The 27,600-nt window shown below is 33.2% G+C and overlaps 2 protein-coding genes and 1 long non-coding RNA gene across 3 annotated transcripts in view; 2 read left to right on the forward strand and 1 right to left on the reverse strand.

The window, feature by feature from the left end:
- Positions 1–1,180: 1,180 nt before the first annotated feature.
- The window catches only part of LOC132750998 (intermembrane lipid transfer protein Vps13-like), a gene marked incomplete at its 3' end in the record, with an annotated part of 36,854 nt that continues 10,434 nt past the window's right edge, over positions 1,181–27,600 (reverse strand). Inside the window, 2 exon segments of the mRNA XM_060741097.1 lie at positions 1,181–1,224; positions 22,135–22,316. Coding sequence (XP_060597080.1) covers positions 1,181–1,224; positions 22,135–22,231 — 141 coding nt within the window.
- On the forward strand, positions 2,718–3,588 carry LOC132750997 (uncharacterized). The gene is made up of 3 exons (XR_009628626.1): positions 2,718–2,965; positions 3,173–3,243; positions 3,496–3,588. It is a non-coding gene; the product is annotated as an uncharacterized LOC132750997 (long non-coding RNA).
- On the forward strand, positions 3,906–6,131 carry LOC132750996 (uncharacterized). The gene is made up of 2 exons (XM_060741096.1): positions 3,906–5,931; positions 5,965–6,131. The coding sequence occupies exons 1-2, from the start codon at positions 4,878–4,880 to the stop codon at positions 6,129–6,131; spliced, it is 1,221 nt and encodes a 406-aa protein (XP_060597079.1). The 5' UTR covers positions 3,906–4,877.

The raw sequence follows: 27,600 nt of genomic DNA on the forward strand, positions 1-27,600 counted from the left end.
ACTTTACCACCTCTAATATGGCATAATACAGAATTACACTACCTTCTGCAATATTAAAACACTAGGACTCACTCAGAATGCCTATGGCTTCAAAAGTTCATCTTTATCAATTATTCTCCATACAAATTGTGGAAATGTGTTCCTTTTGATTAATTAATATTGATATTATTGAAACTGACATGTGTTCAATTAAGAGTTCTAAAATTTAATTTTTCAACTGAAGAATCAATGTTGGTTGCTTCTAATGAAATGAACAAAATTAATATATGGTAGTGTATATCTATCACAATGACTATTTAAAGTATAAATTATAAGGTGCTGAAGCAGATTTTGCACGCATTAGGGCATCTATAAACATGGGACTGAACTTTTCTTGGGCTAAAACTTGTACAAGATATTAGAACCCAATTGATATTCTGTCAATAACCTATAACCACAACATACAAAATAGATTACAAAGTTCTTGCCTAAAATTTACAAATCTTTGAAATAATATGAAAGAGTTTTTTTATCATTTTTTCTTGCTCGCCTAGTTTATTTATCAGACCAATTGCTCACCTAGTTTATATATCAGACCAATTGCTCACCTAGTTTATATATCAGACCAATTGCTCACCTAGTTAATATATCAGACCAATTGCTCACCTAGTTTATATATCAAACCAATTGCTCACCTAGTTTATATATCAGACCAATTGCTCACCTAGTTTATATATCAGACCAATTGCTCACCTAGTTAATATATCAGACCAATTGCTCACCTAGTATATATATCAGACCAATTGCTCACCTAGTTTATATATCAGACCAATTGCTCACCTAGTTTATATATCAGACCAATACCTAGTTTATATATCAGACCAATTGCTCACCTAGTTTATATATCAGACCAATTGCTCACCTAGTTTATATATCAGACCAATTGCTCACCTAGTTTATATATCAGACCAATTGCTCACCTAGTTTATATATCAGACCAATTGCTCACCTAGTTTATATATCAGACCAATTGCTCACCTAGTTTATATATCAGACAAATTGTTTGCCTAGTTTATATATCAGACCAATTGTTTATTAAGCAAGTAAACTGCCACAGTTAAATGTATCTTATTAAGCAAGTAAACTGCCACAGTTATGTATCATGACCAAGTCTCACTGCAAATTTGAATAATTCACTTACTAAAGCTTCAGGTCTCAGCTGCAAGTCTGTCAATTCTACATCGCCTGAAAATAAAACAAAACAATAAAATCAATATAATCTTAGGTCACAGTAACCTTGTATTAAATTTTGTGATATGGTAACAAATGTTCCTGGTTATAAAATAGCTTTTTTAAAAACATTAAAAATGCAATATCTAATATTTGCTGTAACAGAAATAAATACATGAGAAACAATAACTTAGACAGTTTAATATATGTCAACATAATGTCACACAACAGACAGTATTTTGTACTGTTAGACTGTTTGTACTAGGAAAACTCATCTTATATTCCCCATTCTGAGACAATTTATGTACTTTAAATAAGGTCATTCATGTGCAATTATTATAAGAGAATTGCATGCTTAGGATGACATCATTTGGCCGTAATTCCGAAATATGATTTATATATGATATACAAGAAAGGAAATAAAACACCAATTGTGTCATTGACAAAAATGCCTAACTCTCCTGTACCTAGCAGAAACTCAGCAGAACCTCCTTACACTGGTAAACAGTTACCCTCAAGCTACATATTCTGGTCAGTTTACTAGCAGGCAACACGGTTAACAGTTACCCTCAAGCTAGATATTCTGGTCAGTTTACTAGCAGGCAACACGGTAAACAGTTACCCTCAAGCTACGTATTCTGGTCAATGTACTGGCAGGCAACACAGTAAACAGTTACCCTCAAGCTAGATATTCTGGTCAGTTTACTAGCAGGCAACACGGTAAACAGTTACCCTCAAGCTACGTATTATGGTCAGTGTACTGGCAGGCAACACAGTAAACAGTTATCCTCAAGCTAGATATTCTGGTCAGTTTACTAGCAGGCAACACGGTAAACAGTTACCCTCAAGCTACATATTATGGTCAGTGTACTGGCAGGGAACACAGTAAATAGTTATCTTCAAGCTACTGATATTCAGAGGTCAGTGTACCTGCAGGCAACATGGTAAACAGTTACCGTCAAGCTACTGATATTAAGAGGTCAGTGTACTGGCAGGCAACATGATAAACAGTTACCCTCAAGCTACTGATATTCAGAGGTCAGACTGTACCTGCAGGAAACACGGTAAACAGTTACCCTCAAGCTACTGATATTCAGAGGTAAGTGTACTGGCAAGGAACACAGTAAACAGTTACCATCAAGCTACTGATATTCAGAGGTAAGTGTACTGGCAAGGAACACAGTAAACAGTTACCCTCAAGCTACTGATATTCAGAGGTCAGTGTACTGGCAAGGAACACAGTAAACAGTTACCATCAAGCTACTGATATTCTGACTCAGTGTACTGACAGGCAACATGGTAAACAGTTACCCTCAAGCAACATATTCTGGTCAGTGTACAGGCAGACAACATGGTAAACAGTTACCCTCAAGCAACATATTCTGGTCAGTGTACAGGCAGACAACATGGTAAACAGTTACCCTCAAGCAACATATTCTGGTCAGTGTACCGACAGACAATGATATTATTCTTATAAAACAAAGATCCATTGACATTTTACTGTAATGTCACTGTGACCAGACCGTCTTGACTGTGATTTCAATGTATTTTGTAAGAGTTTTAGTCATTGCCATGCACTTTGAACTTTATTGTTGGCATACTCTGTTTTGATTGGTTGTTAGTAATTTCTTTGTATCACGTGCTGATTCGCGGGGTTTTCAGTGCCGCCTACGTTTTTCTGTGTAATCTGTAGTTGAGATTGTGTCTTGGTAAACTTTTGAAAGTTTGTCTTCTTGTTATAAGGAAATATATCTTGGTATGTATATTTAGTATTTGTTGTATTACATGAGCTTCTGTTGAAATGAGTATTACATTCGTTTCTTTGTTTTCGGCGATATTTTAGACGTATATGTAATATTGCATATTTTGTGTACATGAAATTGAAATGGCATAATCTGGTATATAATTACTACTACTGTCACATATATTTCTTTTGTGCACAATACTTATTTTTAACTTACAGACTAAGCAGCACACACTGGAGAGAGAGAGTTTTATGCAGATGCAGTGTAATGTGATTGGTACCATATACTGGTGAGTGTACATGTTGTGGTTATGTTTGTACTATGTTTATGTTGAATACAGGTTTGACATGTGATTTATATGTATTAGGATTTGTGACATTTATGAAAGGTTAAGTATTAATGTATTTTGGCCACTAGCATTTGAGGAATTAATTGTATTACTCATACTATGATGATCTTGTTAAAATGTTGCTCATGTAATATGTATTTGTAATTCATTATTTTAATTATATAGTAATTGGTTGATGAAATGTATTTTCAGGTCACTTGTTGTTGTAACTGCAAGTAGCTGTCAACCATCATTTGTAATTGCTTGTGACAGATATGTAAATAAAGAAGAGAACTTAGAAGTGAACCCAACATCTTGGTTTTTATTTAATATATAATGCTTTATGTAAAAGCCCAAGAGTAACATTTGGCGCCCAAAAAAATGTGCAGTTAGTTGCACTTGGTTCTACTTTCGGTTTCGTTACTTTCGATTCCGTCTAAAACATGTGACCTTGTTCTTCTGAAAGGTAGGTAACGAGGAATTTGTAACAATTATCAGCGGCTACTAAAACTGTGTCATGATTACAGATTGATATTGTGGCAAAGTACTATTTAGTGTCCATATTGTTCAGAAGGCCTTTGTGATTTAAAAAAAAAATAAAGAAATAAATAAACAATTTAAAACAGCTGTTTTCAGTCATAGTTGAGCATCATAGATAAACATTTATTTGAAAGATGATTGCATAGTTTGTGGAGATATTGATTATTGTATTGTGATTTAAATAAATAGATGTAAAATAAATATAATATTTTCTTGATAAAATATATTGTCATCAAAGCTGAAATTTATTTTGGGTTATTGAATTGCACCTCCCTGTCATACTTTATATTGAAACATATTTGACCTTGAACTTTATTTGACCTTGAACCATACTTAACCCCGAACATTAAAGGTCAAACGATAATAATTTAATTGATTGTGTGTGAAAATATAGTGTTTAGACCTGATTTCTGATTGACATTTTATTTATTTTCATTAAAAAAAAAAAAAAAAAAAATTAGGAAATTTTGACATACTTTATTTTTTTAATGTAAACATTATTAAATTTTTTTCTTTTAGGCAATACACAGTTAGATATTAGTTTATTTGATATTGGAAACTTTTCATTTGTCATTGATTGATTAAATTACAATTTAGTACAATTGACATTAAAGATTTTACATTTTAAATTTTACTTTTTGATTGTTTACTTAGTGTGACAGTAACATACCGTTAATTAATTTACAATTTAACATCCGTATAGACAAGTAAATTAAAGACTATTTACTTTTAAGGTTTGAACTTGGATATATATGATAATGGTTCTACTGCGGCTTAACGTTAAGTGATTGATGGTTTTACTATGTCTTGATATGGGTTAGATAATTCAAAGTACTGATGATCTGTGACTATAGTTCTACAATATAGTGTCCATATTATGTATATATGAGATTTTTTATTTTGAGAATGTTCATATGATATAGTGTATTGATTGAAAAGTAATACTATTGTGAATTAAAGTGAATTACAGTGTAAATCACTGATTGACTATTGATAACTGATATTTGTGAAGCAACAATTAGACATTGTGAATTGAATAGTGAATAGTTTTCATTATGACGACATTAAGTAGCATTGAGGAAGATCCCTACTCACCTGAGGAAGAGGAGAAAGATTTGGGAGAGGAAATAACTGCAGATGAAGCTAAATTGATTGAAGCTTTAAGGACTTTGAAAATTAAGCCCAAATTAGGATCAGCTACTGATTTGATGAAATTTATGAAATTGTTTGGTGATATTAAAGAGGATGATGATGATGAGCATACTGCTACTGCAACAGGACATCCTGAGCCAGCACCTAAGTCAGGAAAGTATCAATATCCACGTTTGTCAATATTTTTTGGCGAAGAAGGGAAAGGTGAAGTAACATGGGATAGTTTTAAATATGAGGTAGATGCGTATCGTTCTGATGGTATATTTAAGCAGGAACAGATACTACATGGAATAAGACGGGCGTTAAAAGGGAGTGCCAGTGATAAGGTCAGGAGACTCGGACCAGATGCAACACTTGAAGAAGTTATGGATAAACTGGAAAATGATTATGGCACAGTCGAGTCTAGAGAAAGTGTGATGAGGAAGTTTTATTCAAGTAAACAAAAACAAGGAGAATCTGTTGAACAGTATGCTTCCCGGTTAGAAGAGCTTTTTGATCAAGCCGTGAAATTGGGATCACTTAAAAGAACAGATACAGATATTTTGAAGGAAGTTTTACATAATGGACTTTTAAAGGATCTTAAACATATGACAGTATACCAAATGGATAAGATTAAGGACTTCAATGACTTTAAAAGAGAATTGAGGAAGATTGAATCTGACTTGAAGGATAGTGGCAGCCCTAAGGACATGAAGGAGAAGACATGTAAAGTGGCGGTGAATACAGAGTCCAATGAGATGACAGAAGTGAAGAAGTTGCTGCAGAAGTTGAATGATAGGATAGACTTGTTAGAGAAACAGAAAGAGGAAGGAGCAGTGGGAGGTGCAAATGTTCCGAGATATTGGATGAACAGCCGAGGTTATCATAGAGGAAGAGGGATGACAAGAGGCCGTGGATATGCTGGTAGAGGAAGTGGAACATATAATGGAGTATATAGAGGTACTGGAGCATATAGAGGTACTGGAGCATATAGAGGATCATACACAGGAGGATCATACACAGGAGGATCATACACAGGAACTAGTAATCCAGGGGAATGCTATGTATGCAGGAAACCAGGACATTTAAGGAGAGATTGCCCAACTTTATTGAAAGACATCACCTGTTTCAAGTGTAACGAGAAAGGCCACCGACAACGAGATTGCCCAAAAGTGTAAGTGCCTCTGTTACAGGATCGAACTTTGGCACAGGTAAGTATAACGATCCAAAATTAGTAGGTGAAACCAACGAAGTTAAAATCTGTATTGAAGATACTCCAGTCACAGCCTTGCTTGATACAGGAAGTTGCGTAAGTGTAATATCAGAATCTTTTCAACAGGAATTTTTAACCGGTACATCAATTAAACCTATAAATGACATACTCAATATTGAATGCGCAGATGGAAACAGGTTGCCATATTTGGGATACGTTGAAGTTAAATTGGATGTACTAGAGGGATTACCAAAATCAAATTCACATCAATGCCTACTTCTAGTTACACCTGATACCAAGTATTCATCAAAAACTCCAGTAATTTTGGGAACCAATATTCTACAGGAACTTCTTAAAGAATGTAAAGAAAACTTTGGTGATCAATTTTTACAGAAGGCGGACTTGTTTACACCATGGTATTTGAGTTTTAGGGCAATAGTTATAAGAGAAAATGGACTTAGGAGGAACAAGAATAGATTGGCCATAGTTAGGAGTGCAGCATTACAGAAGATTATTTTGAAACCAAATGAGACTTTAGAAGTCAAAGGTTATACAGATAAGGAGATTGATTATCCTTCTACAACTGCTATTCTTCAGGAAACTCCGCTTAGTACCATATCATCGAATATAGACATCAATCCTGCTGTAGTTCAATATTGTTATCACAATAATGGAGAAATGAAGATTAATGTGTCAAACTTGACTACACATACTTTGACCATACCTCCTAGGGCAGTAATTTGTGAACTGCAACCAGTGACTGTGGCAGAAGAGGTCTTTGACAAGATAGAAGATGATCAAAAGTCAGATGACATTATTAACGAATTGAACATAGACGACAACCACATACTTGATGACGACCAGATTAAGCAGTTAAAGAAGTTACTTACAAGGCACAAGGACATATTTTCTACCAGTGATACTGACATTGGATTATGCAACAAAGTAAAACATCGCATTGAATTATTGAATAGTATTCCTTTCAAACAACGACATAGAAGAATACCGCCGAACATGTTGGAAGAGGTGCGCCAACACATAGAACAACTTTTGGCTGGAGGTATAATTAGACCATCAAAGTCACCTTGGACGTCTAATGTGGTTTTAGTTAGAAAGCGAAATGGCAAGTTGCGTTTATGTGTTGATTTTCGAATGCTGAATGATCGTTCTGTGAAAGATAGCTACGCCTTACCAAGAATAGAGGAAATTTTCGACTGTCTACATGGCGCAAAGTATTTTACAACTATCGACATGAAGTCGGGGTACCATCAAGTAGAGGTTGAGGAGTCTCATAAAGAACGCACAGGATTTACAGTTGGGTCAATTGGTTTTTTCGAGTATAACCGTATGCCGTTCGGGTTGACAAATGCCCCTGCTACTTATCAGCGTTTAATGGAGGAATGTCTACAAGGTCTTAATACTAGGATATGTCTCATATACTTGGACGATTTAATAATATTTTCAGAAACATTTGAGGAACATCTCGAACGATTGGACATTATCATGAAGCGCTTGAAGGACTGTAATTTGAAGTTGGCTCCAGAGAAGTGTTTCTTCTTTAAACCCAAGGTAAATTTTTTAGGACATGTCGTCAGTGGAGCTGGTATCGAGACGGATCCAGAAAAGATTAATAAGGTACAAAATTGGCCAATTCCATCCAACTCCGATGAATTACGATCATTTCTTGCCTTTGCTGGGTATTATAGGAGATTCATCCGTGACTTTAGCAAGTTAATTAGACCTCTGTCAGAATTGCTGCCGCCTACATCCACCAAGAAGGGACATAAGCGATTGAAAGTGGAATGGAAGTGGACTGAAGTGGAACAGCAAGTCTTTGATAATCTCAAGAAGATACTGTCATCCCCACCAATATTGGCCTATCCTGATTTCAGCAAGCCTTTTGAAGTTCACACAGATGCATCGACCAAAGCGTTAGGAGCCATATTGTACCAGGAACAAGAAGGTGTTAAGAGGGTGATTGCTTATGCCAGCAGGGCTTGTACCAAGGCTGAACAGAACTACAGTGCTTTCAAACTTGAATACTTAGCATTGAAATGGGCCATCACAGACAAGTTTAAAGATTACCTGAGTGGAAAACATTTCACAGTTTTAACCGACAATAATCCTTTGACACATATATTAACCAGCGCAAAATTAGATGCCACAGGTCAAAGATGGGCTTCCCAACTAGGACAATTTTCATTTGATGTCAAGTATCGAGCAGGATTAAGAAATGCAGACGCAGATGGCATGAGTCGATATCCACACGAGAAGTTATTGGAGGGAGCTGAAGAATGTATTCGAATAGATGACAAAACTGTTAAGGCTATATGCAGTTGTATTGTAATATCACCATTTATTGAGATGTTGCCTGTAGCTACGTTAAACATATTGGAAACAATTGATGTTGATGATGAGAGTCAAGTATTGGCACAGAAGGAAATTTTTGAGATTCGAAGAAGTCAAAGACAGGACCCATTGATAGAGAGATGGAGAAAAGCGGTAATTGATAGGACAGTACCAAATACTTATATGACAAAGGACGACTTGACCATGAAGAAGCAATTTCAGAAGCTTAAGATGAGAAGAGGAATTTTATTTAGGAATGTCAAGGATGAGGACAGAGAGGTGGAACAGTTGGTGTTACCACAATGTTTTAAAGAGGAAGTACTACGTGGTCTCCATAGTGAGGTTGGTCATCCAGGGCGAGAATGAACTCTTCGTCTTGTTAGAGAACGTTTTTATTGGCCAGGAATGTCGACTGATATAGACCAGTATGTGACGAAATGTGATCGATGTTTGCGTAGGAAGTCATCTGTTCATAGTAGAGCACCTCTTGTTAACGTCAACACAACTTATCCATTAGAGCTAGTGTGCTTCGATTATTTAACTTTGGAGCCTTCAAAAGGTGGAATAGGAAATATATTAGTTGTCACTGACCATTATACAAAGTTTGCTGTAGCCATCCCAACTATTAATCAGACAGCCAGAACTACTGCTGAAGCCTTCTACAATAATTTTATTATACCATATGGAATTCCAACTCGCCTTCATTCGGACCAAGGGGCAAATTTTGAGAGTGAACTTATTCGAGAACTTTGTAACATCATGAACATCAAGAAGAGCCATACAACACCATATCACCCGCAAGGTAATTCGGGCCCAGAGCGATTTAACAGGACGCTTTTGGACATGCTTGGTACGTTGGAGCCACATCAAAAGAGAGATTGGAAGAAATACATAAATCCTCTAGTTTATGCTTACAATTGTATTCCACATGAAAGTCTAGGAATTTCACCTTACGAACTCATGTTTCTTAGAAGACCAAAACTTCCAGTTGATTTAACATTTGAAAAGGCTACTGAAAAGGAAATAAACAGCAAGGAGGCAAAGGATTACATTATTGAAATGAAGGATAGGATAAGAAGAACACAAAAGATAGTTAAAGAGCATTTGGACAGGTCAAAAATAAAACAGAAGAAGTATTATGACAAGAAGGCGAAAGCTGCAAAGATAACGGTTGGTGACTTGGTATTAGTAAAGAAGCTCGCATTTGATGGAAAGCATAAGATAGATGATAAGTTTGAAGAAGAGTTGTACCATGTGGAAGAACAAACAAGACCAGACATCCCTGTTTTCCGTGTAAGGTCCGAAAAAACTCATACAGAGAAAATTCTGCACAGAAATCACTTGTTTCTGGTGGATAATAAGGAAGATGATGTAGACACTAATGAAGAGTTAGATGATGGAAGTATTAAGGATAATGTATCGTCTGATGCTAATGCAATCGATGAAGTTGTGAAGAAAGATAACCGTGACGTCACAGGTGATGATTCTGAAAGTGAAGATGGACAGAGCTCTGTTTCTATTACAGACTGGTACGGGGACGCCTGTAATCCTGACACAAGTAAGAAAAATGTAAATGAAGATGTTGAGAATACAGTAGAAGACAATGTGGCAGAAGATGATTTTGTTGAAGTTGAGGACACGGTAGAAGAAAATATGGCAGGAGATGGTTCTGGTGATGATGGTGATATACACAGTCATGAAGAAGATGCAGATGGTCTTGGTGATACCTCTAAAATGGAAATACATACAACAGATGGTGCAAACATAGAAGATGCAACTGAGAAACAAAATAATGAGATTAATAATGAAGTTAAACCTGTACCAATGCCTCGAAGAACTGGGAGAGCTAGAAGACCACCGGACAGATATGGAGAATACCAGATGAATCAAATGGCGCAGTGTTCAGGAGACAATAAATTTCAGGTTTTAGATAAATTAATGAATTCTGGAATCCTTGACGACGTAGATAGTGTGACTGCATATAGGATTGTCAGAGCTTTCGTTAAGTGATATTGTCATTTAAAAATGTCAATATATGTATATGTCATTAATACTGTCAATTAATATATTTGTCATTTGATATATGATTTTACTTTATTTTTTTATATAACAATGTATAATTAATTATTCTTTTGTATTTTACTTCTATAAGGCTAATTGCGAGGCCGCAATTAAGAACTGTGGGATGGAAAGTGGTAAGTTATTTTTTTGTTTATTTTGAATTGATATTTAGTCAACTGAGTAAGGTGTGTTACAACTTAATGGATAGTGGTTATGCAAAATTTGGGCGAGTATGATTCATATATCTAGTATATAGTATATAAGGTTAATGTAGTGTTTTGAGTAGGAGCGTCGTGTAGTTGTTCTTTGACATGACATATTTATGACGTGTGACTTAAAGACTGTGACTTAATGACGAGACGTCATTTTTGTAAGGTGGGGGAGTGTGTGACCAGACCGTCTTGACTGTGATTTCAATGTATTTTGTAAGAGTTTTAGTCATTGCCATGCACTTTGAACTTTATTGTTGGCATACTCTGTTTTGATTGGTTGTTAGTAATTTCTTTGTATCACGTGCTGATTCGCGGGGTTTTCAGTGCCGCCTACGTTTTTCTGTGTAACCTGTAGTTGAGATTGTGTCTTGGTAAACTTTTGAAAGTTTGTCTTCTTGTTATAAGGAAATATATCTTGGTATGTATATTTAGTATTTGTTGTATTACATGAGCTTCTGTTGAAATGAGTATTACATTCGTTTCTTTGTTTTCGGCGATATTTTAGACGTATATGTAATATTGCATATTTTGTGTACATGAAATTGAAATGGCATAAATCTGGTGAAATATAATTACTACTACTGTCACATATATTTCTTTTGTGCACAATACTTATTTTTAACTTACAGACTAAGCAGCACACACTGGAGAGAGAGAGTTTTATGCAGATGCAGTGTAATGTGATTGGTACCATATACTGGTGAGTGTACAATGTTGTGGTTATGTTTGTACTATGTTTATGTTGAATACAGGTTTTGACATGTGATTTATATGTATTAGGAATTTGTGACATTTATGAAAGGTTAAGTATTAATGTATTTTGGCCACTAGCATTTGAGGAATTAATTGTATTACTCATACTATGATGATCTTGTTAAAATGTTGCTCATGTAATATGTATTTGTAATTCATTATTTTAATTATATAGTAATTGGTTGATGAAATGTATTTTCAGGTCACTTGTTGTTGTAACTGCAAGTAGCTGTCAACCATCATTTGTAATTGCTTGTGACAGATATGTAAATAAAGAAGAGAACTTAGAAGTGAACCCAACATCTTGGTTTTTATTTAATATATAATGCTTTATGTAAAAGCCCAAGAGTAACATCACAATCATATTGTGTCAGGGTCATATGAACATGTTACATAACTAGCAATAAAATTAAAGATATTAAATGTTGACTTTTGCAATTAAAAAAACATGTGTACATTTTAGAAAATTGTCCTCTAAATTCATATTAATGGTTTTAAAACCACTTGTGTAATGGCGTGGGATTTCACTCTTTATTGCTTTAATAAAGCATTTAGTAATAGAATTCTTGACATTTATGCTTGACCTTGACTTTAATATTTGATCTTGATATTTTAACAGAGCATTTACCTTCATTTGAAGTTGAGATCTATATCCGAGTGTTCAGCTACATGGAAACAATTCAATTTAAGTACATGAATAACATCATATAATGAAGATCATAAATTCTAGTCACACTTATCTTGTTAATTTACCTGAATACCCTTTAGTATTTATGTGATAGACCAGCCCAGTTCTGAATTTCCAGTGTGAGCGTAGGGGCCTTTCAACACCTGAGCATGAATGACCAGTATAAAGTCTGGTTACACTACTGGTCTGGACATATATGTATACTCAGGGCCAGCAAAATCTGATTTTGACTTACTTGTCAGTTTTTATTTGAAGCATTTTTAACTTGTCCGTATGATATTTACATAGTTAATTCTTAAAAATTTTCACTTGTCCGTACAGGCTGTGGGACAACCTGGGCAATACGGACAATTGATTTTGCCGGCCCTGATACTATGTCTTAGACGTGTTTCAATCATTATATATCCAATCACTGAAAGAGTTTACTTGAAAAGATCTCTATATCATATAAAAAAGAGATCATTTACTCCCTTAAATTAAGATATTTATCAAAATAATTTTTATATTGTTTCTGCTGCACAATCATTTTGTTGTCTGTGTTTAACTATTTGCCAAAATTAAAGCTGCATACCTCCAGATGAACTAAATTATTTAAAGAAAATCAACCATGAGAAAAATTGTGCTATCATTAATATTCACAATTCAAGAATAAATTTACAAGTTATATGCAATTTACGAATGATTTATTTATTACCATATTTTTTACTGTTTGATTGTGTTTAGTGCTATCTGCTGTGTATAAATTAGTTTCTTTCATCATTTGACAATATTTTACTTTTAAATACATTCTAAAAATTAGCATTATTATTATGAAAATAAGCATGAATCTGAAAGGCATGCTGTTTCAAGGGGTATAATAAGATATTGTGTTTATTTTAATTATGAATACAAAACAAACAGATTTTACTTTTAGGAAACTTTTGATGTTGTTCAGATCCCACTGATTATGACAGCTTACTCTAAGGTCAAGACCCTAAATATCTCTCTATATATATGAGACCGAAGTTTGACACCTGAACTCTCTGCACATATCAGTTGACTTGCACATGAAGATTTTAATGTCTCAGTGAGAATCAAACCAACAGTGGTAAAACAGTGGGGAAATTGATTTTAAAATCAGCAACCTTAACCATACAGCTATGACACAACAAGATAATTGGTTTCCTAGAAAATTAGTCAATATTGTAAGTCATTTATCATCATTTCACTCAGATTTGTGGCCTGAGTGTTAATTACAAAATTCAGTGGAGAAAAGCTAGTAAATTGAATAACTTAAGAATTCCCCAACTTTTCACACTGTTAGCTAATGACATAAAATCTTTGTTTCCCAGTTTCATCAATGAAGACAATTTAGAGCATTTATATTTACAAATGTATATATTGTTTGTTGTATCCGTATTAAATCTTATCTTTATTTGAGAGACAGAGATGGAGATACAATGTAACTACATATTAAATAGACTGACAGTGTGTGTTCCACATGACTATCTTGCAGATGTGACATCAGTGTCATAACTCTGATATGATGACAATATTACAGTTTATATCTTAGAATAAGTCTAGGACAGGAGTTGATCAAATCAATATCTACATGTAGCTATAAACAATTTTTTAACATTTTGCAGGATTCATACCAGTATCTGATATTATAACGAAACAGCCTACAATCAGAGTGATTGAAAAGTACTATATTTAAATTGCTGAATTTCTTAGCTTCCATTTCCGGAACTGTCCCATTATCAATTTTGGGGGTATCAAAATAAACAATTGAAATTATTAAGTCTGCCAACCTCCCAGTTAAGAACCTGGTCACACTGAACTTCCATATAAGCTGACCTGGCTCTGTGCTAGTGGTAAAGGCTGACCATTTTCAGTTGCACCAGGTTACATAAATATGACAAGATTTTGTTAATATGTGATTCACAATTAATGTCTGATATAGCATTGTGGCAACCAAATTTACCAGGTATGAAAATGTTAAAATTCTCTGCACTCAATTAAATTTCCTTCCTTTCCTATGTAAAAATTTGCAGTACTTGCAGAAACGACTATAAAATGTGACCCTTGGGAATATTGTAATCCTTTATAGTATTACATATGCTGAGACTACTCTGAGACAAACATTTTTATATACTGCCAGGCATACTAAATGTGAACTTCATAAAGTATGAGACATTTGTAGGTGATAATCTCAAACAGAGCTAGACTTACTGTTATGACACCATATAACCATACCAGACTTTGTAAACTAATTCAAACAGAATACTGATGTGACATGCAAATGTGTAGGACAGTTTTGTAATTATATGTTAAGGCACTTTATAACTTGTTTACAGAGAAACTGTGATTGCATGTAACAACCTATCAGAGAAACTGTTTGTAACCTTCTAACAGAGAAACTGTGATTGTAACATTAGTTCTAAACGGTAGAAACTGTGTTTTTTTAAATTCTTACAAAAAACTGTAATTGTATACTTATGACAGAAAAACTGTATTTGTAGCCTTTTAACAGAGAAACAATGATAATTTTACAGAGAAACTATGACTTTAACCTTCTTACAGTTACAGAGAAACTGTATTTGTACTATGATCCCTGAGTTAAACAACACATCCTCTTTATACCCACATCTTAGGTGATCTTGACCTCTGACCCGGTGAGCTGGTTCATATGCAAGTTTGGATGCAAGCACGCACAATCAAACACTGAACAGCCATTTTGACAACTATGTCGAGCTCGGCGCAAGCAGACTTGACACTAAGCATAATACTTCAAAGCGTCAGCAAAATACAGCGCCAACAAACAAATTTTATTATTTTTATTTGACCTTTGACCTCTGGTGACCTTGACCTTCATTTTGAGCTGGACAAGAGAACATTTATGCTAAGTTGTTTTTAAATTCTATGTATTCAGAAGTTATACTCCCAAATGAATGTTTTATTTTGTAATTTGACCTTTGACCCCTAAGTATGACCTTAACCTTCACCTAAGACACCTGACTTTTTTACGTGACACTCTGCCTCACTATGGTTATATTAAAATCACTCCATGCATATGGAAGTTACGCTCTGGGCTGACCCTCAAGTGTGACTGTGTCCTCTCAGAGGCAGACCTTGGTTTTGTGTGGAACACACCACCCCATTATGGTGAAGATTGGTACCAAATTATTTTGTAATCCTTCAAAGAATAAGCAAGATATAGACCTGATAAATCTGGACGAACGCACAGACGCAAAATAATACACCAAACTTAAAATACGCCAAAAGTGGCAACTTTAAAAAGTAGAGATCCCCGCAAGCCGGCTTGAAATAATTATGATCCCCAAGTTACATAATTTATTATATATATATGATCCCTTGGTTACATATGATCCCTGGATTATATATATATATGATCCCTTGGTTACACATAATCCCTTGGATACATATGATCCCAGAGTTATCAAATTATGATCACTGAGTTACATATGATCATCCATTTGATCCAATTTAAGATCTAGTAATTTTAATTTTGTTTTGCCTCAAAATGATTCTTATGTTAAAAATACATTTTTCTACAATGCCATAAAATACTGGAATTCTTTACCAGACAACATTAGATCAATTGACAATATCCAAACATTTAAAACGAAAGTAAAACTTTTTTTAAGTAATGAAAATGATAAACAAGTGAATAATATGTTTATTTATTATTAAATTGATGTGTAACTTATGATAAGGTTTTGTAACATGTTTATGTTGTACTTGATATGTTTTAGTTTAAACAAAATTTATTTCATTTTGTTTGTGTACAATGTACTTGTCTTATTATATTGAAAAATGTGTCTTGATTGTTGAAAATTGTCATTAATAATATTTTAACTTCTTTATAATTCATTTATTATTATGTAAGTTAGTGTAATTATTTTACAGTAAATGGACCCCATTGGAAATAAGCTTTTAGCTTAATGGGCAATCCTAGGGTTACATAGAACATACTCATTAATTAATCTTATAATTATTTTTGTTGTATATATGTGTGTGTTTTAATATATGCAAGTTGATATATGTGTTAACATTGTATGTGTATATGTCTATTCCCTGAATAAATAGATACGATTGGTTACATATAATTCCTAGGTTCCATTATAATCTCTGAGTTATATAAGCTCAATAGGTTACATATAATCCAATAGGTTACATATAATCCAATAGGTTACATATAATCCTGATGCTACATTATAATCCCTAGGTTACATATAGGTTACATATAATCCCTAGGTTACATATAGGTTACATATAATCCCTAGGTTACATATAATCCCTAGGTAACATATAATTCCTGGGTTACATAATTATGATCTTTGAGTTATATATGCTCAATGGGTTACATACAATCTGTCAAGGATGACTTGAACATTTGGTTATTGTTCATACTTCATATATTTGTTTGAATTATCTTTCCTTGTGACCTTTTAACATTGTTAAGTTAATAGACACAAGAACAGTCCTCTCAGGTGTTATATAAATACCAACATAAAACAAAACAATAAAAAAAATAATGGCATTTTTATTTGTTATAATACATTACATGTAATGTTACTCCAATGTCCTTGACTTTGCAACCTTGTCTACTCTGTGTTTAAATCATTCTGGAGACAATAACATGACATATCTCATTCAACATCAAATAAAGTCAGAGGCTTTACACACTATTGCATGTAAGCCAATGAAATCACTGTGAATATTTCAAATACAGTAACAGCAAATGGTAACAGCCAACTACAAGACAACTAATATCATAGAACCAGTGGATACTGAGTGGTGATTGGTGTAGAATTACTCTGATTCAATTAATAAACTGACATCATGAAATAAAAAAAGAAATTCGATCAATGGCTTAATATGACATACTGAAAATGAAGTTTAAAAAGCACCATTATTTTTTGTTGCTGTTTTTTTTATGTAAGGTAATATTTGTTTTGCTAAACCATAAATGGTATGGTTAAAATAATAGAAGTATTAAAGTTACAAGTTATATTAATATAAAAGAATAAAGTCATTTAGATTGTTATTTACAATAAATACCACCTGGTTTCCATCATAACTTTATTCATGTGTCATTTACCATAAATTGATCCAGCATTTTCCATGTGTTTTTTTTAAAATTTAACCATTAGCCAGTGCTGGGAGCAAATGTATCACATTCATGTTAACTGATCATGGTCACTGTCTTCAAGCTTTTTAAGTCAGTAATTTTATTTTTTATTTACCCTAAAAATGATAAATGATTGTGTCCAGTCTGAAAGCTGGACATTTAAAGTCCGTTAAACAGGGTAGGGATATAAATCTTTAATATAATACAATGATCGCTGTAAAATATTTACATGTATATAATTTCTACAGACTAAAATTACTAAGAAGCACAAGTTATTACTATAGTTTCTATCAGAGAAATATATACGTGTTATAAGTAACGAAGCAATTCCCAGACAATGCGTTGTCTCCCAGGACAAGGTAAGGAAGACAGATACAAGAAAATTGTAATATTGACAATGATGAAGGGTCACAACTAAATCACTAATCACAAGTTAAACTTGACATTTGCCTGTAAAGAAACATTCTCTCCAAGGCATTTGTGTGTAACAGGAACCAGAAAATCCTACATGAGTTACTCCGACAAATCCAGGATTCTCAACAATTTGTATCAATTTCTGTATGAATATCATTAATGATTTATTGTATATATTATTTGGAGCAAAGATGAAAATATGCCTCCCATGTTTCAATAGATATATATTATTCTCATTTATCACATACATGGAAGAAGCTTTTAGGAAGAACCAAAATATAAATGTCATTCCATAAAAAAATGTTTTAATTGATTCAGAAACAAATGAAATACATTCATCTAGTTATATATAGAGCAGTTGTACAGAATATTCCAGCTTTCTGTCTGGATTTATTGAAACTTTTTGCAAGATAACACCTGTTTGCTTTGGTTTATGGAAGCATTTTCAAAATTCCAACAGTCTGTTTGGTTTCTTTAAGAATTTTTAAGATTGCAGCTGTCTGTCTGGGTTATTTAAACATTTGCAAGACTTCAGGTTTTTTCTAAACATTTTCAAGACTCCAGCTGTCCCTCTGGGTTTATTGAAAAATCAACAAGATTCCAGCTTTTCATCTGGGTTTAGTGAAACATTTACAAAATCCCAGCTGTCCGTCTACCAGTTTATTGAAACATTAACGAGATCCCAGATTCCAACTAGCTTTATTAAAACATGTGCAAGATTCCAGATTCCAACTGGGTTTATTGAAACATAAACAAGATACCAGATTCCAACTGGGTTTATTGAAACATAAACAAGATTCCAGATTCCAACTGGGTTTATTGAAACATCAACAAGATTCCAGATTCCAACTGGGTTTATTGAAACATAAACAAGATTCCAGATTCCGACTGGGTTTATTGACACATAAACAAGGTTCCAGATTCCAACACATAAACAAGGTTCCAGATTCCAAATGGGTTTATTGAAACATAAACATTATTCCAGATTCCAACTGGGTTTATTGAAACATAAACATTATTCCAGATTCCAACTGGGTTTATTGAAACATAAACATGATTCAAGATTCCAACTGTTTTAATTGAATCATAAACAAGATTCCAGATCCAACTGGGTTTATTGAAACATAAACAAGATTCTAGATTCCAACTGGGTTTATTGAAACATAAACAAGATTCTATATTCCAACTGGGTTTATTGAAACATACACAAGATTCCAGATTCCAACTGGGTTTATTGAAACATAAACAAGATTCTAGATTCCAACAGGGTTTATTGAAACATAAACAAGATTCTAGATTCTATCTGGGTTTATTGAAACATAAACAAGATTCTAGATTCCAACTGGGTTTATTGAAACATAAACAAGATTCCAGATTCCAACTGGGTTTATTGACACATAAACAAGGTTCCAGATTCCAACACATAAACAAGGTTCCATATTCCAAATGGGTTTATTGAAACATAAACATTATTCCAGATTCCAACTGGGTTTATTGAAACATAAACATTATTCCAGATTCCAACAGGGTTTATTGAAACATAAACATGATTCCAGATTCCAACTGTTTTTATTGAATCATAAACAAGATTCTAGATTCCAACTGGGTTTATTGAAACATAAACAAGATTCCAGATTCCAACTGGGTTTATTGAAACATAAACGAGATTCTAGATTCCAACTGGGTTTATTGAAACATAAACAAGATTCTAGATTCCAACTGGGTTTATTGAAACATAAACAAGATTCTAGATTCCAACAGGGTTTATTGAAACATAAACAAGATTCTAGATTCTATCTGGGTTTATTGAAACATAAACAAGATTCTAGATTCCAACTGGGTTTATTGAAACATACACAAGATTCCAGATTCCAACTGGGTTTATTGAAACATAAACAAGATTCTAGATTCCAACAGGGTTTATTGAAACATAAACAAGATTCTAGATTCCATCTGGGTTTATTGAAACATAAACAAGATTCTAGATTCCAACTGGGTTTATTGAAACATAAACAAGATTCTAGATTCCAACTGGGTTTATTGAAACATAAACAAGGTTCCAGATTCCATCTGGGTTTATTGAAACATAAACAAGATTCCAACTGGATTTATTTAAACATAAACAAGATTCTAGATTCCATCTGGGTTTATTGAAACATTAACAAGATTCTAGATTCCAACTGGGTTTTTTGAAAAAAGGAAGATTTTTAGGTATATTGAAACCTTGACAAGGTTCCAGCTGTCAATCTGGAAATATTGAAACCTTTACTGTGAGTGAGCTTCAGTCTCAGGGTTTACTGAAGCATTTGAAAAATTCCTGCTGTACATCTTGGTTTAATGAATCATGTGCAAGGTTCCAGCTGTCCATCTTGGTTTTAGAAATTTTTGCTCGCTAATTCAAGAGTTTTCTTACAATTTGTTAAAAATTTTTTTTATATAAATTCTCTTTTTATTCCAGCACTATGTTGGGTATATCCTGGTGAATATCTTCATGGTGTTTCACATTAGCCTAATTTATAATGGAATTAACAACTTTATATGTCATTTCTCTACCTAGCAAACATCTTGACTCAAACTCAAATATTGCTGACTTTGTCATTAATTTTGTTAATAACAAAAATACAGACCAGGTGACTCTCCAGTTTTACCAACTATGACCATTTATTAGCATACCTAACACTGTTTTCAAGTAAGTTACCTAAAAAATATATATGATTTTTTCTTAATAGCAGTACAAATCTTGTATTTTTAATTACTCTGAATTCCGAAAATGGATCAACTAAAAGCAGTACTTAGAATCAACTTCAATGTACTATAAATTTTTTAAAAAATGTACATATTTCATAAAAACGTACTTATCTTCCATATTTAAAATCTACGTTTTTGTAGATATTAAGTTATTTAAGATATACTAGAAACTCAGGTAATTCATCAAAAATATAACAATTTATAATACGATATTTAGAAACATAACATTATAATTATGTAGTCAAGCATAGATCATAACTGGCACCAGAATTCTATCTATGATTAACATTGTATTAATGGATCAAACAAGACTTTTGCAGAATATGATGTTGTGATAATGTACACCCGACATTACAGTAAACGTTCTAGTCTCCAAGCGGGATTACAAATCAACAGTCTACCAGACGACACTGTGTGCTCGTATATTGTCACACAATTATATAAATCTGCTGAGACATTCTTCAAGACTGCTCGCAGTTTGCTGCATGTGATTCATTTCCAACGCCCCGTCAATAACATAAAATTGCTTCATTTAATTCCATTCAATACAATACAATGCACGGATGGTCTGTCCAATACTGAATAATGTCTATATGATATAGATTAACAATTTTATAGATGCAACAATTTCAGCGCTCTGCCACTTAAAATAGAACTGCTTCGATTAATTTTGTTCGACTGGTGATATAACATAAAGGTCATCTTGATAATGAACATGTTCATTTATAAGAAGGACAGACAACGACAAGATATATCTCAAGAAATATTCAGACAAAGTCAGTTCCATTACACAATATGTTTAAATAATTAGACAAACAACACACTTTTCATTTAACTTGACTTCATATCACATAAGGTCGTATACACTCTGTCTGTACAGACTTTATGGAAGTAACAACGTTCTGCAAAACTTACTCAAGAAATAAATATTCCCAATTGTGAAAACAGCCAATATTTGATTCTTTTAAAGCATATAACAAATAAAGTAGACTTCAAAAAGAAGGAACAAAAGTGAATTTAAAGTAACTAGTTTTATGTTATAATTCACAACTTCATTTTTATAGCAGAATGAATCCTAAGCATGCAAGTCATTCAAAAAGATGCTTGAATGATGTCACCTTAACATGCAAGGTACATGTATTTTTTTCAGCGTCAGTGCAAAAACACTAGAATGCAAGGAAATTCTAGGTATGAAAATATCTTTCCATTTCCATGGGGTTTATCCTTACCCTTTAGATTAAAGGACTTTATAATTATACCAAATTTAAATGTGAGGAAGACCCAATAGAGACTTTTATGCACTGTTCCACTTCAAATCTGTCCGCCCACTTAGTTCCACAGGGAGAGCATGGGGTTAGTATATCCTGGCATAGCCGGTTCAATCCCCTGGTGAGGTGTAGTTTTTCCGTGACTATTTATATCCGACATCGAGTCTGAGTCTCTTGGTCATTTTCTCTCGGTGCAGATTCAGATATCATGTCGGATTATAGTCGGCACTTGCTGAGAAATTCATAATTACCCGTTACTTATCCAAGAAATCTGGTTTGAACCAAAAACATGTACAGAAATTGGAGTAAAATCCACTGAAAAAACACACAAACAAACTTACCTTTGAAAATGCTGACGTTGAGGTTGCTAGAGTCAAGATTCTGGACATATTTTCCGAGAAATCTGTTGAGAACATATGACACTGCACTCTCAAACATTGTTGTCTGCTTCACAACTCCACACACTTCTAATACACACACCAAACTTTCACCAAACCTTCATTTTCTCAACCTTGTATTCTACCTGGAAAGTAAAAATATTCATTACAAAAGAGAAAGAAAAACAAGAGCCATCAACAAATGGGAATGAACAAAATTATGACAATTTAAGCAAATTTCAATTGTTTGACCATGGCAATTAAAGTCAAATAAAAGTCAAGGTCACATTCGAATCATTTAACATGTCAGTTTTGTCATGAGTTCTTTTGTCTGATAAGTCCAATCTATAAATAAATAACAAAGGCATGGCCAATAGAACCAAATGCAATAATTTGACCTTTAGTGTCAAGGTCAAATTAAGGTCTAATAGTCAAGTTTAAATCTTCTTCAATGTCCAAGTATGAGGAAAAATCTATTTGCACTTTATAAAGTTATAACTAAATATAGCAAAAAAACTGAAATAACAATAATTTCACTGTCAAGGTCATTTATGAATCAAGGTGAAATTGAGTTTGATTTTCTAATTAACATTGTCCTTATTAGGTTTTTTTGCTATAATATGCACAATCTATTCATAAATAACAAAGCTAAAGTAACTAGAACTGTGTCCAAAGGACACGGATGCCCCCATTGACAACATATATATGGTATAAGGTGAAAAAATCAACAAAGGGCCATAATTCTGTTAAATTTGGTTGCAGCGAAAATTCCTTTCTTTTGTACCATCTACACATTAAGGTTGTTCATCCCTGGAAGTTTAAGCAAAATCTGCCATCTGGTTTAAGAGGAGTTGCATTCACAAAATTTCTACATAGTATATAGTGAAAAAATCAACAAAGGGCCATAATTCTGCTAAATTTGGTCGCAGCAAAAATTCCTTCCTTTACTGTCATCAACACATTAAGGTTGTTCATCCCTGGAAGTTTAAGCAAAATCTGCCATCCGGTTTAAGAGGAGTTGCGTTCACAAAATTTTGGGACATACGGACAGACGTACAGACGTACAGATGGACGGACAAGTGCAACGCTATATGCCCCCCACTTTGTGGGGGCATAAAAATTAAGTTAACATTCAAGGTCTATAATAAATGAAGGTCATAATTAATTTGGTCTACTTGAAGGTCTTATCTTGCTCTGTTGAAGTATATAAAGACAATCCATTTATAAATAAGTAAAATAACCAAGTTAAAGCCAATTAAAACAAAATTAAATCAGGCAAAATTGAGTCAAGGTCAAGTTCAGTCTGGTCAACTACAAGTGTTGTTGTGTCTAAGTATGAAGGAAATCCTTTGAGAAATAAAAACTTGTGAACAACGCTTAAGCTTTTGGATGACACAACAAAACGTTTGATAACACAATTAAACAACCGTATATTCTCAAACAAACACACCCCAAGGCATTACATTAAGAGGAACGCTTAATGCCAATTAGCAAATAAAAGTTTAATTAATTATCGTAAATAAAAAGAATGTTTACTGATTCTGTGTTATTTTCAGCTTGATTATATAATACAGTGTGTTAAAATTTGTAATTATTATTTGCTATACCCTTGCTTACTCAATTTTATTTTACTTTTTCTATCAAAATGGGGAAAGGGATAGGGTGAAAGAGGAACCTCAGCTGGTTTCTACATAAATATAACTTACTGTGGCAAGCACTTATTTATTGTTACTTTCAGGGACATTATCTTGTTACATGTATTATTTATATTAAGCCTAACATTTTTTGTAATAAATGGACAAAACATAATGAGAAATGAACAGATGAGCAAGCGTTCCTGGAATTATATCACCAGAAATTCCAAGCTCTGCAGAATGAAAACATGAAAAACTGCCAGCATGGCTTATGTAATCAATATTTTATCTCCACTTATTACAATCAAATCAGAACCCAACGAGACACTGTATTTATTTTTCAATTCCATTAGTTTACTGATAGTGTGAGAGATATCTAAGTTCATATCACTCATACAACAATCATTATTATACTCATTTTGTATCCAAACATCAGAATTTGAAATGCTGACTATGATACTTTTTAAAAAAGATTTCTCTGAGTTATGTCAAGTAGGAAAAACTTGAAATCTATATAATAAAAATTTAAAAACACATATTTTATGATCCCACGACAGTAATGGCCTTTTTTATTTAATTAATCATGGGCAGACTGTGTTTAAGACGTCCTTAAACCCTGGAATAACAGAGTTAACACTTTATATATTAAAAATCCAGTTTATTTCCTTCAACGTCCAATTTTCGAATGATATACATAAATACATTTTGCAACATTATAAAATAAATCATTATAAGAATACAATATTTGAATTAACAATAGTTTGATCTTTTAATTAACAAATATGGGGAAATTAGCTTTAAATAACTCACTTTGCATAAGAGGTACCATTTTAACAATTCAAATAATTATAATATTACTATTACATTGTACCTAACAAATTATATCAATTTACATATTTTGAACAGATTTTATAAACTTTAATGAATTATGAAATATAATATAAGTACATACCTGGAATAACAGAGTTAACACTTTATATATTAAAAATCCAGTTTATTACTTTAACGTCCAATTTTCGAATGATACTGGGACAGTTGAAGCTGGAAGTTTTGTTCAACTCTGTTAAACCATATATATACATCTTTATTGCCTCCGAATGTTCGAAGATATACATATTACATAACACAGTCAATGAAAAGAAACAACATTAAGCAAAGAAAAGCATCATAATTATACAAAAAAGAACAATTTCAAAGATGTAAAATTATATATATTACATAAGACAATATTTGAAGAGAAGTGACGTTAATCATATCAGCACATCATATTAGTGCAAGAAGATACATAACTACATGTAACATCTTACGCAAAAATAGCACATTCAGCTGCATACATACATGTATTTAACATTTATTTGCTTTTACGTGTTTTTTCGTTTTTTAAGTTATCATGTACATAACGTTTGGACCATACAATGAAGAAGACGGAATCTAATAGACATTGAAAGCAAACCTTACATATAGAAAGGTTAGAAATGCATAAAATGTCAGTAGTTCCTTTAGCTTTTGCAAGACATTATTTAACATTTTTTAAACATTGTTAAATGCGAAATCGAAATTTTAACAAATATAAATGAAATAGTGACTTTCTTAGCATTCCTTTTACATTTCTTTCTTGTCTATGTAATAAATTCATTCAAATAATTACTTTATTTAAATAATGATAACAAGAACTTTGCACATATGGCCATGAAATCTGGGTACTTATCAGCGGATAATACGTTAATAAGATTGATATTTACATATCCTAATGTGTACGTAATAAATATCTCTGTAGGAATTGCCTGCAAAAATCTACTAAGAGTGCTATTGAACTGATTTTCTAGGCAATCAAAGAATGTTGCCATTTTCTTTAGTTCTTTGTTCACCTCACAGTAAAACATCAGATGGTAGAGTTCATGTGTACATTCATTAAAACACTTTTGACAAATTATAGTTTGATCATGCTTAACTTTACAATTAAGTTGCGCAACAAATCGCATAAGAGTCAGTAAGTCTGGTCTTTCTTGTGCTACTCTCCATACATTGGACATAGTCAATTCACTATTAATCTCTCTAAAGTGTTGAAAGTCATTGTTTCTCTGTACGCGTACTTTCCATTGATTTTGCTCGTACTGTAGTATTGTTGATTTAACACACTTTTTCCATTTTACTTTTGCCGGGAATAAACCACTTTCTATAAACTGTTCAATATAATTAGTCAGTTTATACTTGTCCAATAATTTCAAGACATCTGGAATAAAGCCTAATGAGGATATCGTCACTTTTGTTTTAGCATGCATAAGTCTAGTTATGAACACTTTACTAATTATTTCGCTTGATTTTAACCTACACAAAGTACCTAAAAATAGGAGTTTCTGGAGGTCGATGTAGGCCTCGAGTGAGGTGAGACCTAGCATACCCGTTACCATATCAGATCTAGTGAGATGTGGAAAACCCTGCGCATTTTTCAGACATAAATGGAACGTGCATTCGAGTTTTTGTATGTCTGACTGCTTTAGAGGATTCCAAAGTTCGCATGCAAATAATGATCTAGGAAGGATACAGGTTGGAAACAACCTTGCGATAATATGTGGATTTACACCATCACAGCCACTGATTGAGTTTTTCAAAGAGAAATAAGTACTTCTCATGGAATGTCGAACATCGTCGATATCGAAGGGATAGTTACCATTTGATGACTGCACAATGCCGAGATGTGTATAATTGGGTACATCTGATATAATCGAGCTACCATATAAAAGTTTTATTGGCGCCAAAACACGTGATTTCTTTCTATTCATTGTCATAGTAGCACACTTGTCGGGATTATAAGAATACCGCCATTTATTTGCGTATGTTCGACTTATATCTAGCAGGATTTGAAGATCAACTCTACTTGTTGAAAGCAAGACAATATCGTCGGCCTGAGTTGGAGCGGAAAGAGGTAGTTCACTCATACGGAAACCGCTTTGTGAGTTTTGTAATTCGTTTAATAGTTCGTTTACAAAAACGGTGTAGTAAAATGGTGCACATATACTTCCCTGCCTGGTTCCTTGCATGATATGGAATGTATCAGATAAGTGTCCATTTAGGAAAACCTTGCTGTTTGAGCCGCGAAGGGAGCAATTGATTATACGTAGTAGTTTTCCATGAACGCCCATTTCGTTAAGTTTATATATTAAACCCGATATCCAAACCATGTCAAAAGCAGATTTCGCGTCAAGGAAACATACGTGCAATGGGCTACCACGTTCAATGCAATAATCACGTGACTCTTGTAGAAGAAACGAGACCATTTTACAACTTTTGCCCTTTTGAAACCCGTGTTGCATGTTATTTAATTTAATGTCTAAACAGTCTATTCTATTCAAAATAATCTTTTCAAATACTTTTGACACAACCGGAAGTAACGATATTGCTCTGTAGTTTTTAGGGTCTTTAAAGGATTTCCCTTTTCCTTTATGCAAAGTTACAGTGAGACCAGTTTTAAATTTCACAGGTAAGTATTCTCTTTCTATGATCTTATTAAAAAGCTGTAATAATGCGTTGATTAATGTTTCACCGCCATACTTCAAGTGTTCATACGTCACATTATCAATGGAGGCACTTTTGTTGTTAGGAAGAGCATTAATAACTTCAGAAATCTCTCGGAACGTTACCTCGTGAAAGTTTGTGTAATTTATATTTTCAGTATTGTCTGCTGAGTTTGATATACTGTTCGCGACTGAGTTTTCTATTAAATGCTTAAATGCGTTATCAAAACTTGGGTCGTCTGAGTACGAATACAGGCTTGAAAAATATTGACTCCATCCGT

The sequence above is a fragment of the Ruditapes philippinarum genome, unplaced genomic scaffold, assembly GCF_026571515.1.
Source record: "Ruditapes philippinarum isolate M1 unplaced genomic scaffold, ASM2657151v2 ctg3346_1_1_1_1, whole genome shotgun sequence".
NCBI classification, from domain to species: domain Eukaryota; kingdom Metazoa; phylum Mollusca; class Bivalvia; order Venerida; family Veneridae; genus Ruditapes; species Ruditapes philippinarum.